Source organism: Manihot esculenta, chromosome 17 (assembly GCF_001659605.2).
Source record: "Manihot esculenta cultivar AM560-2 chromosome 17, M.esculenta_v8, whole genome shotgun sequence".
Taxonomy (NCBI): domain Eukaryota; kingdom Viridiplantae; phylum Streptophyta; class Magnoliopsida; order Malpighiales; family Euphorbiaceae; genus Manihot; species Manihot esculenta.
The window spans coordinates 20,983,634-20,998,723 of NC_035177.2; the positions used below are offsets into that span (position 1 = coordinate 20,983,634).

The 15,090-nt window shown below is 32.9% G+C and overlaps 2 protein-coding genes across 2 annotated transcripts; one reads left to right on the forward strand and one right to left on the reverse strand.

Moving 5' to 3' along the window:
* Positions 1-338: 338 nt before the first annotated feature.
* Positions 339-7,106, forward strand: LOC110605393 (derlin-2.2). Its single transcript, XM_021743958.2, has 6 exons — positions 339-656; positions 2,170-2,269; positions 5,433-5,647; positions 5,746-5,829; positions 6,054-6,107; positions 6,666-7,106. The coding sequence occupies exons 1-6, from the start codon at positions 558-560 to the stop codon at positions 6,846-6,848; spliced, it is 735 nt and encodes a 244-aa protein (XP_021599650.1). The 5' UTR covers positions 339-557; the 3' UTR covers positions 6,849-7,106.
* Positions 7,107-8,649: 1,543 nt separating this feature from the next.
* Positions 8,650-13,692, reverse strand: LOC110605529 (tobamovirus multiplication protein 1). Its single transcript, XM_021744149.2, has 11 exons — positions 13,376-13,692; positions 12,691-12,781; positions 12,547-12,599; positions 12,258-12,350; positions 12,033-12,104; positions 11,492-11,564; positions 11,270-11,315; positions 11,068-11,131; positions 10,336-10,389; positions 9,166-9,243; positions 8,650-9,083 (listed from the first exon to the last, which is right to left on the reverse strand). The coding sequence occupies exons 1-11, from the start codon at positions 13,523-13,525 to the stop codon at positions 8,991-8,993; spliced, it is 867 nt and encodes a 288-aa protein (XP_021599841.1). The 5' UTR covers positions 13,526-13,692; the 3' UTR covers positions 8,650-8,990.
* Positions 13,693-15,090: the final 1,398 nt, after the last annotated feature.

Below are 15,090 nucleotides of genomic sequence, written 5' to 3' on the forward strand. Positions count from 1 at the left end.
TACTTGCAATTTTATTATATGCGAAATAAGTGAGTTTAAAGCTAATTTTATTATTGCACTTCAAGGCTTAGCCTAGTGAAAAGTGCATCCTGTAACCTTGAAAGGTTCGACTCTCCTGATCCCTATTTAAAAAAAAAACAGCTAATTTTATTATTCAAATGATTTAAGAATGTATTTTCATATTAATTAGGTGATTAATTTAATTTGAACTGTTTTTTTTGCCAAGCATTTAATTTAAACTCGATGGTAAGAAATGAGGATTTTAACCCAAACCTAAAAAATTATTGATCTGTGAACTTCACGCGCTTTATTGATTCGTCGGTATTAGTCACCATAACCAAGCTAGAACGCTCGGGGCACATTACATCTGTTAGCTATCCTGCGAGAAATACCTCTTTCCTTGTGTTATTCCAAAAACTGTGTGTCGATCTTCGAAATCCCTTTTGCGATTTCTTGCTCCGAAGGATTTATTAATCGCCAGATCATTACGTGATTTAGGTCTCAAAAATTCTACCTGAATCGTTTTATCAACTAGAGATTAAAGGAAAATTGTACTTATGGCTCAAGCAGTTGAGGAATGGTACAAGCAGATGCCTGTCATCACCCGCTCGTATCTTACAGCAGCTATTGTCACCACCATCGGTTGTTCCTTAGACGTATATTTCTTCAACCTCTTCAATCCTTTATGATTAGCTTCTTTTTTTTTCTTCCTTTTTTAATATTTATTGGAGTTGAATATTGGTGTGGATAAAAACTGTTAATAAGGTTTCTGCATTGATTTTCTGGATTGTTGGTAATTCTGTTGCTAGACAAATGGGTAATTATTGTTTTTAGCTGACTTTAGCTGACTTGGGTTTTCTAATTTTGCTAATTTTAGCCATTCCCTTATCATGTTTAATGTGAATTATTATGTGCTTTTCGGTTGCAGCTCAAACTTCTGATTCTATTAACCAATCATTTGCATTTTCAAAGTTATGTTAATTATTTCTTTGGTATATCTTACTAATGACTTGGGCTATTGATGTTTAGCTTTGGGGCCATTGGTATCACAGGCATCTTTTCCACACTGTTTTAAGGTCATAGTTCAGTTCAAGGCTCACTATCCATGTTGGGTTCGAGGATAGTAGGGAAGGAAAACTACCAGTCTTGTGTTTTAGCTTTAGAAGTAGAACCATTATCAATAACATATAGAGTAATATCCACTTGTATCAGGCTATCCCTTGCCCTTTGTTTGGATGGGGAGATATGGAGAGAAGAGAAAAAAGAAATGAAAATTATGAAACATCTCTTGTCTTGACAGAAAATATGGAGGAGAAGCAATGGAGAGAAAGGAGAGGAAGAAGGGAAATTACATTTCCCAATCAGATACAAATGACCCATTTTATGTCCTCCAAAATGGTGGAAATTGGAAGGAAATAAGGAGAAAATACATCGATGCTCTTCTCCAAATATAAGAGAAACATGAATCTGTGGATTTCTCTACCATTTATGCTCTGTATTTTAGTGCAGCAAGTATATATTTGTTTTCATTTTCTTTTTCTGGTTCATTAATGCTCTTTCCATTTTAAGCTGACAATATCCATTGCATCGTTGCTCATTGTGTTGTAATATTGTTGGTTTTGCTCTTTTCTTTTCTTTTTTTTTCTTTTTTTTTTTCTGAATAAAACTATGGATATTTTGACTCTTAAGTGCTAGTTTTACATGTCAGACTTCTTTTTTTTTTTCTTTTGTTAGTTTCACTGTCAATTTCAGTTCTGAGTTCATATTCTGGAAACACTTATGAAGAGTAGATTATTAAGTTCTATGGAAGAACCAATGGTAGAATTGTTATTTCTCCTCCATCCTTTTAAGAGAGAAACTTGATTTCTCCTCTAAATTATTAATCTATCCAAACAACATAAAAGAAATCAGATTTCATTTCTTCTTTTCTCTTTATTCTCTCTTAAATTTCTCTCCAATTCTCTTGCACAATTAAGGATCCAATGCAAAGGGTTGGGCTCGGTGCTCATGAACTTGATTAGTTTTAATCTTATGTTGTGTTTATTTTTATCTAGGTGTGCATTGAAATTTCAATTGGATTCTTTTTGTTTCTTCCACTCGTAGTTTTGATCCTCTGAATATGCAATTGGATGGTTTAAAAGCTTTAGCAACTTTTCTCTCCCTTTGCAGATAATATCTCCTCATAATCTGTACTTGCATCCTACACTTGTGGTTAAGCATTATCAATTCTGGCGTCTTATCACCAATTTCCTGTACTTCCGAAAAATGGGTATGTTCTAAACTCTGAGGTGTAAATGATAAACGATTGCATTGTTATTTTAGGGATGAGTATTTAAGGTAAATGTAGTTTTTCAATCTCTCCACTTTCAAAATGAAAAGTATCATATGAATATATATCTTTTTAAATATTCGGCTACTCACATTTTGATTTGATAACCGCCATGGTCATGGAATCAAATCTCTGTAATGATTCAGGATAAACATGTTCATTCTCTTATTATATAGGTGTGGGATGTAGGTATAAAATCAGCTTGTCTAGTTTCTCAGCTCCCCTGAATTCTGAAAGATGAGACTTTTGGGCATATTGTAATAGGCTTATGTGGATTTGGAGGTTCTATATTTACCTTCGCAATGAAGATTTTCCACTATAAAAACAAACATGCAATTGCTTGCTTATAGATAAAGTTATTTCTATTTTATGCATGACACAAAATTTTAAACTCATGTTAATGCAATTTATTGCAAGTGTTATGGCAATTGTCTGATAAAGTGTATTAGAAATAAAGAATTGTATGTTTTCTAATGTTAGGCATATAACATGCAGAGCAACATTGTTCTAGTCCTGCCTATTTCCATTCTCTCCATATAGTACATGCAATAGCAATGTTTACTTGTTCAAGTGCATTTGCTGAGGTTTTGTCATTGAAAATACCTTTGCTTCCCCATTTTCAAAGAATTAACGCTTTGTCAACCAATACTGCATAAGTTTCATGCCTCATTTGGTTTAAAATTTTGGATAAGCATGAAGTCACATAATTTTTGTTATTGAAGTTATTTGAGTGAATGGTCCCAATGACTGTCACAGTGTTGTACTTTCAGTTTTAATATTAGATAAAGTGAAAGCTGAGAGCAGCAATATGAAAAAGTATTAATAAATTTCTGGCACTTCATAGGTGAAAATAAGTGCTGTACAAACTCTTAGTTAAGGACTTCAGTTTGAATCTTTAATCTTGTTTCGATTTCAAATTTTGCTTGTGTAATGGTTCATATGCTAATTGCATTTATGATTCATTTAGAATAATGCTCCATATTTGCATTATAAGCTTCTTCCTCTAGTGTTGGTAATTTTGTGTCAGATATTTATGTAGAGCCTAACATCTTCAGGTGCTTGAATCAAAATGGAAACAATATCTAAAAGGGGTAGTGGAATGTTTATCTATTTCATTGATGTGGTGCTTCTTTTAAAACTGTTTGTTATGATGCCAATTCATGTTAGTAGTAATAATACCAGCAGTAGTAGCCATGTTACTTGGACTTGGATACAGGTTAGAAATGGGTGCATATCCCTATATCTAACTTGTCAACATTCTAAATGGAAAATACAGGGATATAGATCTAAGTTTAAACATGAGTGCTTGAATACATTATGTTATATACAATAAACTAGAATAAAAAAAAAATATAGTTATATAGTAATAATTATTGTTGATGAAGTGAGATGGGGTGTCCAGATGCGGACACTTGGGCAGAGGTTCGATTTGATGGGTTGACCATTGATCTATAATTGGTTTCATAGGGTCCCTCTATATTTGATCTTTGATTTTGATGAAGGGATCTGCAAAATATGAGAAGATGGTCAGAGATCTACCGGGGATGCCTCGGTAAAGACCTTTCGACGCTCAAGTCAAATCTGGGACCCTTTAATGGTGTTTGAGAGAAATAAAACAGAGAGGGAAAGAGGAGAGGAGAAGAGAAGAGAAAACCCCTAAGAGAGAGAGAATGAGTTTTTGGATTTCTCTCTGTGTGTCGGCGAGAGAGAGATGGTTTATTCCTTGGAGAAGAAAGTGATTTAGGGTTAGTTCAATGGTATTTATATCTCTGGTCGTTTTGACGCCTTTTGTGCCATATCTCATTCAGATTGAGTAGAGATGCTTTTTGGCAGGTGTGTCAGGCGGCACATTAAGATGGGTTACAGGACCATAAATGCGAAGCTCGCTAGTTTGTAGGTTTTGCATGCGCATTAATGATTCCGGTGCTGTATCAAAGGGACGATCAATGCATAGGAGGTCGGCATCCTTACCCTGGTTTATCAAGTCGTGGCTGGTTCATCTGACCCATATGGAGGTGAGTTTCTTCCATTCACTGAGGCCAGCCACATCTGCATTCAAAGCCTCGTTGTAGTATGAGTTTTGAAGAGGTCTGCCAGTCATCTCTGGGCTTTAAAGAGGTCAATCTGTCTGTTTCAGACTTTAGTAAACTCAGGGGTGTTGGTGGTCTTATTCTTCGTGCTCAATAGGTTGGACTTCCTACGGACCGGTCTAATCGTCCGATCAGGAGGAAAGGTTCGCACAATACACTTGTTATGATCTTAACAGATCCTATTTTTTATATGTTATCAATAATCTAAATAGATTATTAAATACAACTAAATATATCATCCAAAATACAATCAAATAACTATTTTTATCTAAATACAACTAAATATATCATTCAAAATACAACCAAATAACTATTTTTATCTAAATACACGCTCTTCATTCTGAGAAAAAAGAATGCATGAATATGTCACTCAAGTGTCCGAGTGCACGAATATTTGTAGACACATATTCCACATTGTATCCCATGACGTATCGCACGACACAGATACCGCATAGCAAAATGAGGAGTCGAAATATCAGAGAGTAGTGGTAGGATTTATCCGAGCATAACTTCAGACAAGGCATAAGTAAAAGTAGAAGTAATAGTCATCTTCCGCTCTTTAGGTTATCAAAAATGAATTCTCTGCAGTCTACCTGGCACCTTTGTTATGTACCACGTTCAAAGTCATACACACAAGACACACACAGGGTAGAGCGGAGTTGTTCCCAAGAACATCCCCGGATGTGAAAGCAGAACTAGAGGTTGAGGGAAACTCAGAGAAGCTAGAATGGAATTGAGGTGCACATGCATGTGACAGATAATTGCTCGATGTAGACTATTCACACAAGTACTTGTACTTTGTGTTATGGATATTTTTGCTGTGAAGCACCTCCACTTAAGTATTCCTTTTAGTTGAAAGCCTCTTTATCATCTTGTTATTTTGCCATGTCAAATTGCTTTATCATGGCAAATATTGAGTTTCATGTTCTCATCTGCATAGTGTTTAGGCATGTTTCAAATAATATCTTTGCTCTAATTTCTGTTATTTTTAAAGTGACTTTTCGTTATGCCAGACCTGGACTTTTTATTCCACATGTTCTTTCTTGCTCGATACTGCAAACTTCTTGAGGAGAACTCTTTCAGGGGGAGGACTGCAGATTTCTTTTACATGTTGTTATTTGGTGCAACTGTTTTGACTGGCATTGTTCTTCTTGGGGGGATGATACCCTATTTGTCAGAATCATTTGCGAAAATCATATTCCTTAGCAACTCATTGACATTTATGATGGTAAGTTAGTCTTTGCCTACATATGGCACATCATTGTTGGTAGTTCTTTTTAATTGATTATTCGCCAAAGCTTCCCTCTTACTTTTTCATATTTACAGGTTTACGTCTGGAGCAAGCAAAATCCATTTATCCATATGAGTTTCTTGGGCCTCTTTACTTTTACAGCAGCTTACCTACCATGGGTGAGTTAACTTCCTCTTACATCAAGTTGTTGTGCTAATGTAATTAAAATGCTTGTACTACGGTAGACTTCCACAATTTGCCTTCCAAGTTCCAACTCACTCACATTTAACCTGATACGTGAGCTTAAATTCTCTTCATTTTCTCTTTCCTTCCCCCCAACCCTCGCACAATTATAATGATTTGGAAAGTATCATTGGGTAAAAATTTGCTTGTATTCATGCAGGTTCTTTTGGGATTTTCCGTCCTTGTTGGTGCTAGTGCTTGGGTCGATCTACTGGTGTGTTTTATTTATTGAATATTCCCTTTAAGCATCAATATTTCCATGTTTTCTTTATTAATCATAGGTGCATGTTGGGCATGTTCTTAATCATGTGCTCTCAAGCCCATTGATTCAAAACCTTCATTTCAGAACAAAATTACATTGCTTGACCATTGAGCAAAATTCTGAAAATGGAAGTCCAAGTGCTTGGATGGTTAATGGTTATGATATGGCCTGCTTGAACGGGATGAATGAACTTGATTAGTGTGTTGCAACAAGTTATGTCAGGACTCGGTAATGTTCACGAGTCACAATTTAAATATATAGATTAGGACAGTAGGCTCCACTTTCCATTTTTTCCTGAGCACAAAATATTACTAGCACCCCATAAAATTAGAAGGAAAAAATAATAATAATTGAATGCTTGTACAACTTGACTGCTCTAAGAAATATGCTTGGCTACTTTCCCATCCGATTAATTATTCTCACCAGTAAACATCTTCCAAATTTGCAGCCTTTTTTTTCTAACAAGTGGCTTTACGTCCCTTATTTAGCAAATACTACTTTGTGTTCCAGGGAATGATAGCTGGCCATGCTTATTATTTTCTTGAGGATGTATATCCTCGAATGACTGGTCGTCGGCCGCTGCGAACCCCATCATTTATTAAATCGCTATTCGCTGATGAGGCTGTTGTAGTGGCGCGGCCTGCAAATGTGAGATTTGCTCCCCCACCTGCAGAGGAGGTGCATCAAGATTGATCAGACCAATAGAAACGCAGGCTAATGAGCAGTACCTTTTGGTTGCCATTTGTCAACTCTTGCGATTAGGTGTCATAAAGTTGACACAGTTCTCTAATATTATCTGTCCTGACATGTCTTCATTTTAGAGGTTTAACTATGTATATGATATTGCCTGCTGATGGAGCCATGCATAACTTAGAGACAAGTTTTTGTAATTTATATCAAGAATGGAAGCTTCTGAAAGTCCTAGTTGATGATAGAGGGTGTTTTTATCCATTTCTTGCTGACTGGCTTTTCTTTGAAACTCATGCAGCTAATTCTTTTTCTGAAATTTAGGTTCTTTGCAGTCTCTACTCTGCTTGTTCCTTGGTGGAACAAAGTGGTGAAAGTCTGATGCTCAAATACTATTATGGTTTAATCAAAAGAACAAGCAATTGATAAAGGTGAAAAATATAATTTCAAATACGCCTAAATAATTTGATTTAGATATATGATTTTCAACTGTTTGAATATTTTCAAATATTCTGAAAATGTTCTAATTAAGTTATTGATCGGTTGAAACCAGATCTGAATAGATCATTAATATATAGATCAACTGAATTATTGTTTCTCATGTGTTCAGCTTGGCTTTGTCTATTTGCCAAAATCAAATTCAAATTATAAATATATATTTTATAATGGATGAATTATTATTACATCATGTATTATATTGAAGTTAATTAATTTGTCTTTATTTTTAAAATTCCTCAATATATATTTTGTAAAATCAAATTTTATAATCTCTTATTCAAAGAAAATATTAAACAATTTATTTTCGTTTAATTTTTTTATAATTTTGTCTATATATTATTTAGATTTATAATTTTAAATAAATATATTATTTTATTTGTTTGATAAGACTGGAATAAGCTAATCAGCATATTATTTGATAAAAGTAAAGAATTATTTTATAAAATACAAGGAAATTTTGAAATATAAACTAATAATTAATGTTTTTTTTTAAAAAAGAACGAACATGACAGTAAATTACTTTTTCCATAAGTCGGTTTTATTTTATTTTTTTTCATCTGTTTTGTGTCAATGGAATGCAAGTCCTTAACATTCTTAAAACAAACAGATCATTAAATATTTTCTTTATTAATAAAAACTGAACGTTTTCAACATACTGGGTCGCTGCTCAATTTTCTCCTCAGATTGGCAACGAGAACAAAATATATACTGATACGAAATGGATCTTTGACGCGATTAAATTAGCGATCAATGCAGGAGGAAACTCTAAACAAATGAGAAGAGACCAACAGAATTAGAACGATTTAACCAAGATTAAAATCCATAAAACTGACTTAATTAAAATCATTTTCAAACCAAATCAAAATAGTCGTTCAAAATTCAGTCTAATTTTCAACTAAAAGATTTTATTTTGGAATTTATTTTACGAGAAAAGAATTTAAATAAATTTTTATAAAATTATGCATAATTGATTTTTTTTTAAATGAAAATTTTATAAATTAAAAAAAATTCTTAAATATCAAATGTGAATTTAATAAAAAAAAATTAAATTAAATCTTTATAAAATCTTTAATTCCAAAGAAAGAGAACTAAGAGTTAGTGAATTTGATTGCAATTAAAATCAGACTTTAGTCCCCTGAACCTCAAACCTCCCAAACCAACCCTACAACAAAGGTTCATCAAAGTGCAAATTAAAAGGAGGTACCTGCTCTCAGGCAGGTTAATACAACATTAAATTAGTCTTCCATATTCAAGTAACAGATATCGTATGAAGGTTTATTGTGGGGGGGATGGGGATCTTAAGGGAAGTGAAAAGAATGCACGTAAAAAATTCATTTCAATCAATTGTTCTCCAAGCATTTTAAACATTAAACTAGGGCTAAAACCAGACAAGGCAACTACCACGAACTAAAGAAACTTCCCTTCCCCAAAATTTCAGATAAATAAACTTCATAAAGGTATCAAATAACCAAAGCCTCAAGCCATAAATCTAATGCCTTCCCTTACGACATGTGAAAAGAATTGCCGCTATCATGAGCCATACCAGAATGTATCCATTTTTGTTTTTCTGGCTCTTCTCTGCCTTGCTTAGCTCCAATATCACCAACTTTGAACCATGGATGAACACACTAGAACAAAGAAACATTGCAGTTAACGAATTGGATGATATTGCACTGATATTCTCTTGGGAGGCAACTTCCGCAGAATGCAGAGCACTAGAGCTGAGGGTAAAATCTCAACCAGCTGTAAAATGCAATAAAAAAAAGTTATGGATACAATGAAGTAGAGTAGCGGAGCTAAATCATGTATAGTAAGCCAAGAATACCATGTAATAGATCAAGTTCAAAACTGGATGGTCCAAAACATCGAGTGATGCATCTGAATCAAAAGCTGAAAGAAGTACCTGCAGGTTAAGAATTGAGTTAAATGCGCGCGTGCACACAAAAAAAAAGCACAAATATATCACATGATATTTTCAGAAAAAAAAATCCATCACATGATGAAACCAAATATTATATCACTATTGCCGTATGGCTGCTCCAGTCTTATCAATCTTATCCTAATAGAGCAAATTATAAACTTGAACAGTCAATTATCATAATTATATATCATATTAGATGAGTCTCATGACTAAGCATAGATCACAGTGGTTCTTAGGTCAAGCATCTCAAGAATGCTTCAACTTTTTGCCTATCAAGCTATGCACAATTCCACTTTCTCTCAGAATATCATCATTTCAACAACCAAGTCCACCATGGCTATCTACAATCTACATAATTTCTAATTACCAGTCACTTCATGAAAAAGTCACAGATGCTCAAACTTCATCACCTCAGTGCAAAGAAGGAATGAGCATTCAAGTATGATATGGTGAGAACATCTGAAGCAACTTCTTAATGTCCCAACATTTCATGCTGCCATGGAGTTTGAGTTCATAAAAACTATTTAGCACCCTCCATGTTGTTTTCCCCGCAGTAACAAAGATGTCTTCTTTGTGAAACCTTAAACTTGATCAAGAAGAATTGTTAAGGTAATTCCCATCTCTCACTTCAGTTGAATCAAGTACAGCACATTGCCCAAATATTTCCAGAAAATTGAGATTTGAGATCACATTCCCTCCTCAACCTGAATACTGAGTTCAGAATTCTAATGATTTTTCAAAGTGTTCACATCATCTTTGATCAATCAAGAAGAATATCAGGAAGCTTTTGCATCATATGTATGTGCGTTGATTATTCATTAATTTATTACAAATTAAAAATGATTTGCTTGATGTTTTATCTGCATGATTTAGCATTATGTACTATTCAAATTAGCAATGTGCCTGAAGTTAATATTTCTGGATATCATTTCCAACAGCTGGCATAGCTGAATGGGATGAATTACATACAATATATTAGATGAGTAGCAGCTTCCTTGATCCACATTTTGCGGTTAGCAGATCTAGAAAATTTTTCATAAAATTCAACAAAGGAAGATTATTGATCAAGCTTACCACAAAACATCTTATAAGGAAGCATGTGAAACATATGGCTGTAACTGATCCAATCTGCAACAGTGCAAATATTATCTCATTAATAGTAGTTCAAACTCAAACGAAGCCTTGTTTCATATATTTTTTCTATGGTGACAAGAAGATCAATTAATGTTTCCAATTCAAATTATGGGTGATATCTCTTTAAAGCTTGTGACAGTGTTTCATAATAATGATATATATCATATTTATTCATATTCAAGTTCTATTACCGTGCATGACCTAATTCAAGGGAACACCTCTGATACCAAACATTTGTGCCCTAAAGATTGCATACACAATCAGAAGTACTGAAATCATTAGTGATACGGATCAACTAGCAACTCCATAGGAATTTCAAGTTTCTATGGAGATGCAGGTTACAAAGTAAATTTGTGATCCTCCAATTATTTGACTTTAAGCTCATGTCCAGAAATGAGGAAGTAGTTCCTTCCAAAGTGTCATAATAAATGATTTCCATCACTTAACATTATTAATTTTCTGAGATATAATTCAAAAATGGCATTGGTGAACAATAGGCAAAAGCATTTTTTTAAAATTAACTGTCATTTTCATATTGCAAAATGATATACACAGAATTCATCCTCCATATGACTTGGTTCACTTTCTACCTTTTTATCATATCTAGTGGGTGGTAGTAAGACTAATAATGACTGCAAACATAAGACAAATGATAAATGAAAGGCATCAAACCTCATGGAGCTTCTTTCTTCTCCCTTTAGACTCAATGGGGAAACGTCTCAGCATGAAAAATAATCTGATTAATGGGAAGAAAAAAAAAAGACACAATAACAAGAGAAATAAAAGTAATTTCACATGAGCAAACAGAGCTGAGATGGCTCCAAAAACCATAATTAGTATTACCATAATCATTAGTACTATAGAGAACACTCACCTTCCTCCATATAACAAGAAACCCAATGCAGCTATAATTGATACCACTGGAGAAATTTTAAAAAATAGCAATAATACACTTAGATAGGTACAAAAATTAAAATAAAATACACTTAGGTAATAAGTACAAATGTTAAAATAGAAAAAAGTAAGATAGAAAGAGAACTTCAATTTCAAAAATTTAACTCATCAGGTTTATCAATCGCATAATATAAGATCTAACCTGCAACAAAGATCTTCCCAATGAGCTCAACAATGCTGTTGTCCGTTACACAGAGGTATACCCAGATGCAAACCTGATTCAAAACCTCAATTTGATAAGGCATTTTACAAAATATGATGCAATACAAAGGTCCAGTATTGGATCTCACAGTGCCTGGTCAACTATTCATATAAGGAAGATCACCACTTGGTACACCTGTACACCCCCCAAAACAAGAAGACTAGGACAAATAACCACAAGAATTCAATCTAATGTGCCATCAATGAGGAGGAAACTTGAACATTGAACATGCTTGGATGCAGTAGTTGTTGACACACAACAAGATACATGTTTAACACTAATCCCCAAACAGTGTTATAATGATTCAACATGGGTCCTGCAGCACATAAACTAATAACTCACAGAATGCGAAGGAAACATAAGCTATATCTCCATGGGACTGCATGTGACAAACATGATGAAACATAGTGAATTCCTAATCAAGGTTCAGTCTTGGCCTCTGTCATACCTGTAGTAAAACAGATTGAAACATTAAGCAAACCTGAATGAAGTAAATTCCACTGTTGGCTGAAATATAGACAGTTCTGAGCTTATCGGTTGGCAAACTTCTTGCCTGGATGCCAAGAAAGGCAAAAAGAAAAGTTCAGAATCTTTTTAAAAAGGAAAAAAGAGAACAAGAAGAAGAAAGAATTCCATGAGCAACTGAGAAAAGCATGCAAATAAACAGCCTACTACTCATGAAAGAGCAACTTAAATAAGTACTTGCCTGATAATATATCTCTGCCCAAAATAGGAGAAGCAGGGTGTATGTAGAAAAGAAAAGAAGTCCCGGGAAATCTAATAATATCACTGTTAGCACCTGGGTTGAAGGTGCACTAGAATATGTTAGTGTAAATGCGTAAGTCACTCTAGATGCTATATGATGCAGAAAGCAACTTTATCCATGAATGTTAATATAAAACAACTCTTGTTCAAATGGTAAGTCTGAAACCAGGAGTACATTTAGATGTGGAAGTGGAGTGGAACTGATGTTTTCTAAAGCTCCAGCAACTAACCTTGGGATGAAAAATAAACACTTGCCTGTGAAATCCAAACAAAATTGCGCGCACTGAAAAATATATAATTCCAAAAGAACAAGTTAGCACTCCGACGATAAAGTTATAGTGAGAATCAGAACAAACCGATGCTTTAAGCATCACCTCCATTCACAATAAAGTTCATAAGGTGGAAAACTTTCTGCGTCGTCCAACCATACTCGGGCACTCTCAATTCTATCCTTATCAATTGAATCTGAAAATCAAATAGAAAACTATCAAAACCCTCTAAACTCAGTTAACCTGTTCGTGTTTAGATACAAACCAAAACCATACAGACAGAAAGTTCCACAAAATAGCATATATTAGCGGCTAAAGTAGGTAATAACAAGACTGTCAAACAGTTTAGCTTGCTAGACCTGTACCCAAGGAACTCAAACCCCTGAAACTCTCAATTATTTACCATTGAAACATAAAATATTCAGGCAGTAGCCAAAATAATTTCTTTTTTTAAAAATACTAATAATATTATACAGATCAAGAGAATAAATAAAACTAATTAATTAGTAACTAACAGGTTAGCTGATAATTGAAGCTGTGGGAACTTCCGACATGATAGTTTAAATATTTTCCTTTCTAAGGAAAAGAAAAGGCTTGATCACATTGTTCAGTTCCAGGCCAATCAATACCAACTTAAAAAAGATGATGAATTCGAGGAATTTGAAGGTAAAATATAATATTTTGCTTCGTCACAACGCCAATACTACGAAGCCTCAAAATTTCATGATCCAATAAAACCGCCAAAAGAATAAAAAAATTACAAAAATATTAATTAGAGAGTGAAAAAGACCAGAGCAACAGAGGAGACAAGAGCATAAGCAGCACAGAGAGCGTAGAAGATCCCATCCTGCCACCGAGTAGATTCATTGATTTCATCCCACCAGTTCCCAACCAAACCAACAACTTCCATAGGAGCTAATTGCACAGGCATTCTCAACATATAAAATTTTCCCCAGAAAGTCCAGGACGAGTCAAAATAAAAATCCTGGCCCCCAAACTTCCCTCCAGCACATCGACGCCCAAAAGAAAAGAGTGCGAAATTCAAAGCCAAAGAAAGAGAGCAAATGATTGGACTTCACTGAGTTCTACCAGACGGTCTACGGATTTCAACACATCAGCATTTAATATCATAGAACTTAATAAACTCACTGTTTTAGTTTATTAGTTAAATTTTTAGTTAATTTTATTATAATATATTTTATTATTTAATTTTTATAATTTTAAATTATTTTATTAATTAATTCTTATACATTAAGAATATTTTAAATTTTATTATAATACTTAATAAATAAAATTAAAAAAAATTAATTAATAAATTTATTAAAAATATTATAAATATTTAATACATTTTTAAAATTAAAATTATTTTTCACACTGAATAATAATTTTCTCTTCATCCCAGCGGTGAGATTTGGTAGTTTACTCCGTAGCTTTACATTACACATTCTACTCTCCCTTTTCCTTTTAATTATTATCTACACGTGCTACTTTTTATTTATTTATTTTGTGATAAGGTGATGATTTATAACTGTATCATCCACTCTCAACTTAGAATTGCATTGAAATTAGATTGAAGTTTTATGAAATTGAATTATTTCTTTAATCAAACAAAGATCGAGTCAGAACAATCTAATTTAAATCATGAAATTAATTTAAATTGAATAAAACAAATTAGATATTACTATTGAAAATAAATAAATAAATAAAGTCCTGCTTTTGATTCTAAACCCTTCACTTTAAGACAAAAAACTAATAATTTTTAGATGAAACTAGATCATATAAATCAATAATTAGATCCAACCTGTTTATAGAAATTTATTTTTGTAAAAAAAATTTATTTGATGTAATTCAAATTTAACGATATTAAATAATAAAATAACTTTTAATTTATACTGTTAAAAATAAAGACTCATTATTTCAATATTTTGAATTTAAACTAAATTTCATGAAAAAAATATTGATATTGCTTCTTTGTATTTAAATAATTAAAGAAAATAAAAGGAAATACACAGGAAACAATTATTATTATTATTATTGAACCAAACTAGAAAAAACATAGAAATAAAAAACATTAAAACTCCATTTATTGAGAAAAAAAAACTTACATGTATAAAATATTTATAAAAAATATTATATATGAAAAAAATAATAAATTTATAAAAGTTTAATTATATTAATAAAATTTTTTAAATTAAAAAAATGATTTTATTTTTTGAAATGAGAAACTTTTTAAAAAATAATTTAATTCTTTTTATTATGCAATATTTTTTAATTAATTTTTAAATATTTTAAATGTAAAAAAGATATATAAAAAATGTTATCAATTTGATGACTGCCGGGTCATTGATACCCAGGTTGAAGAAGAGTCGGGCACAAAATCCATCAGAGCCCACTATGCATCAGAGCCGATTATATAAGTTAACCCATCAGTACACCACTCAATCCGCGGTTGAAGTAGGCCGGGTTGACCGAGGACCCGGGCTCATCAGAGAGGAACCCAACTCA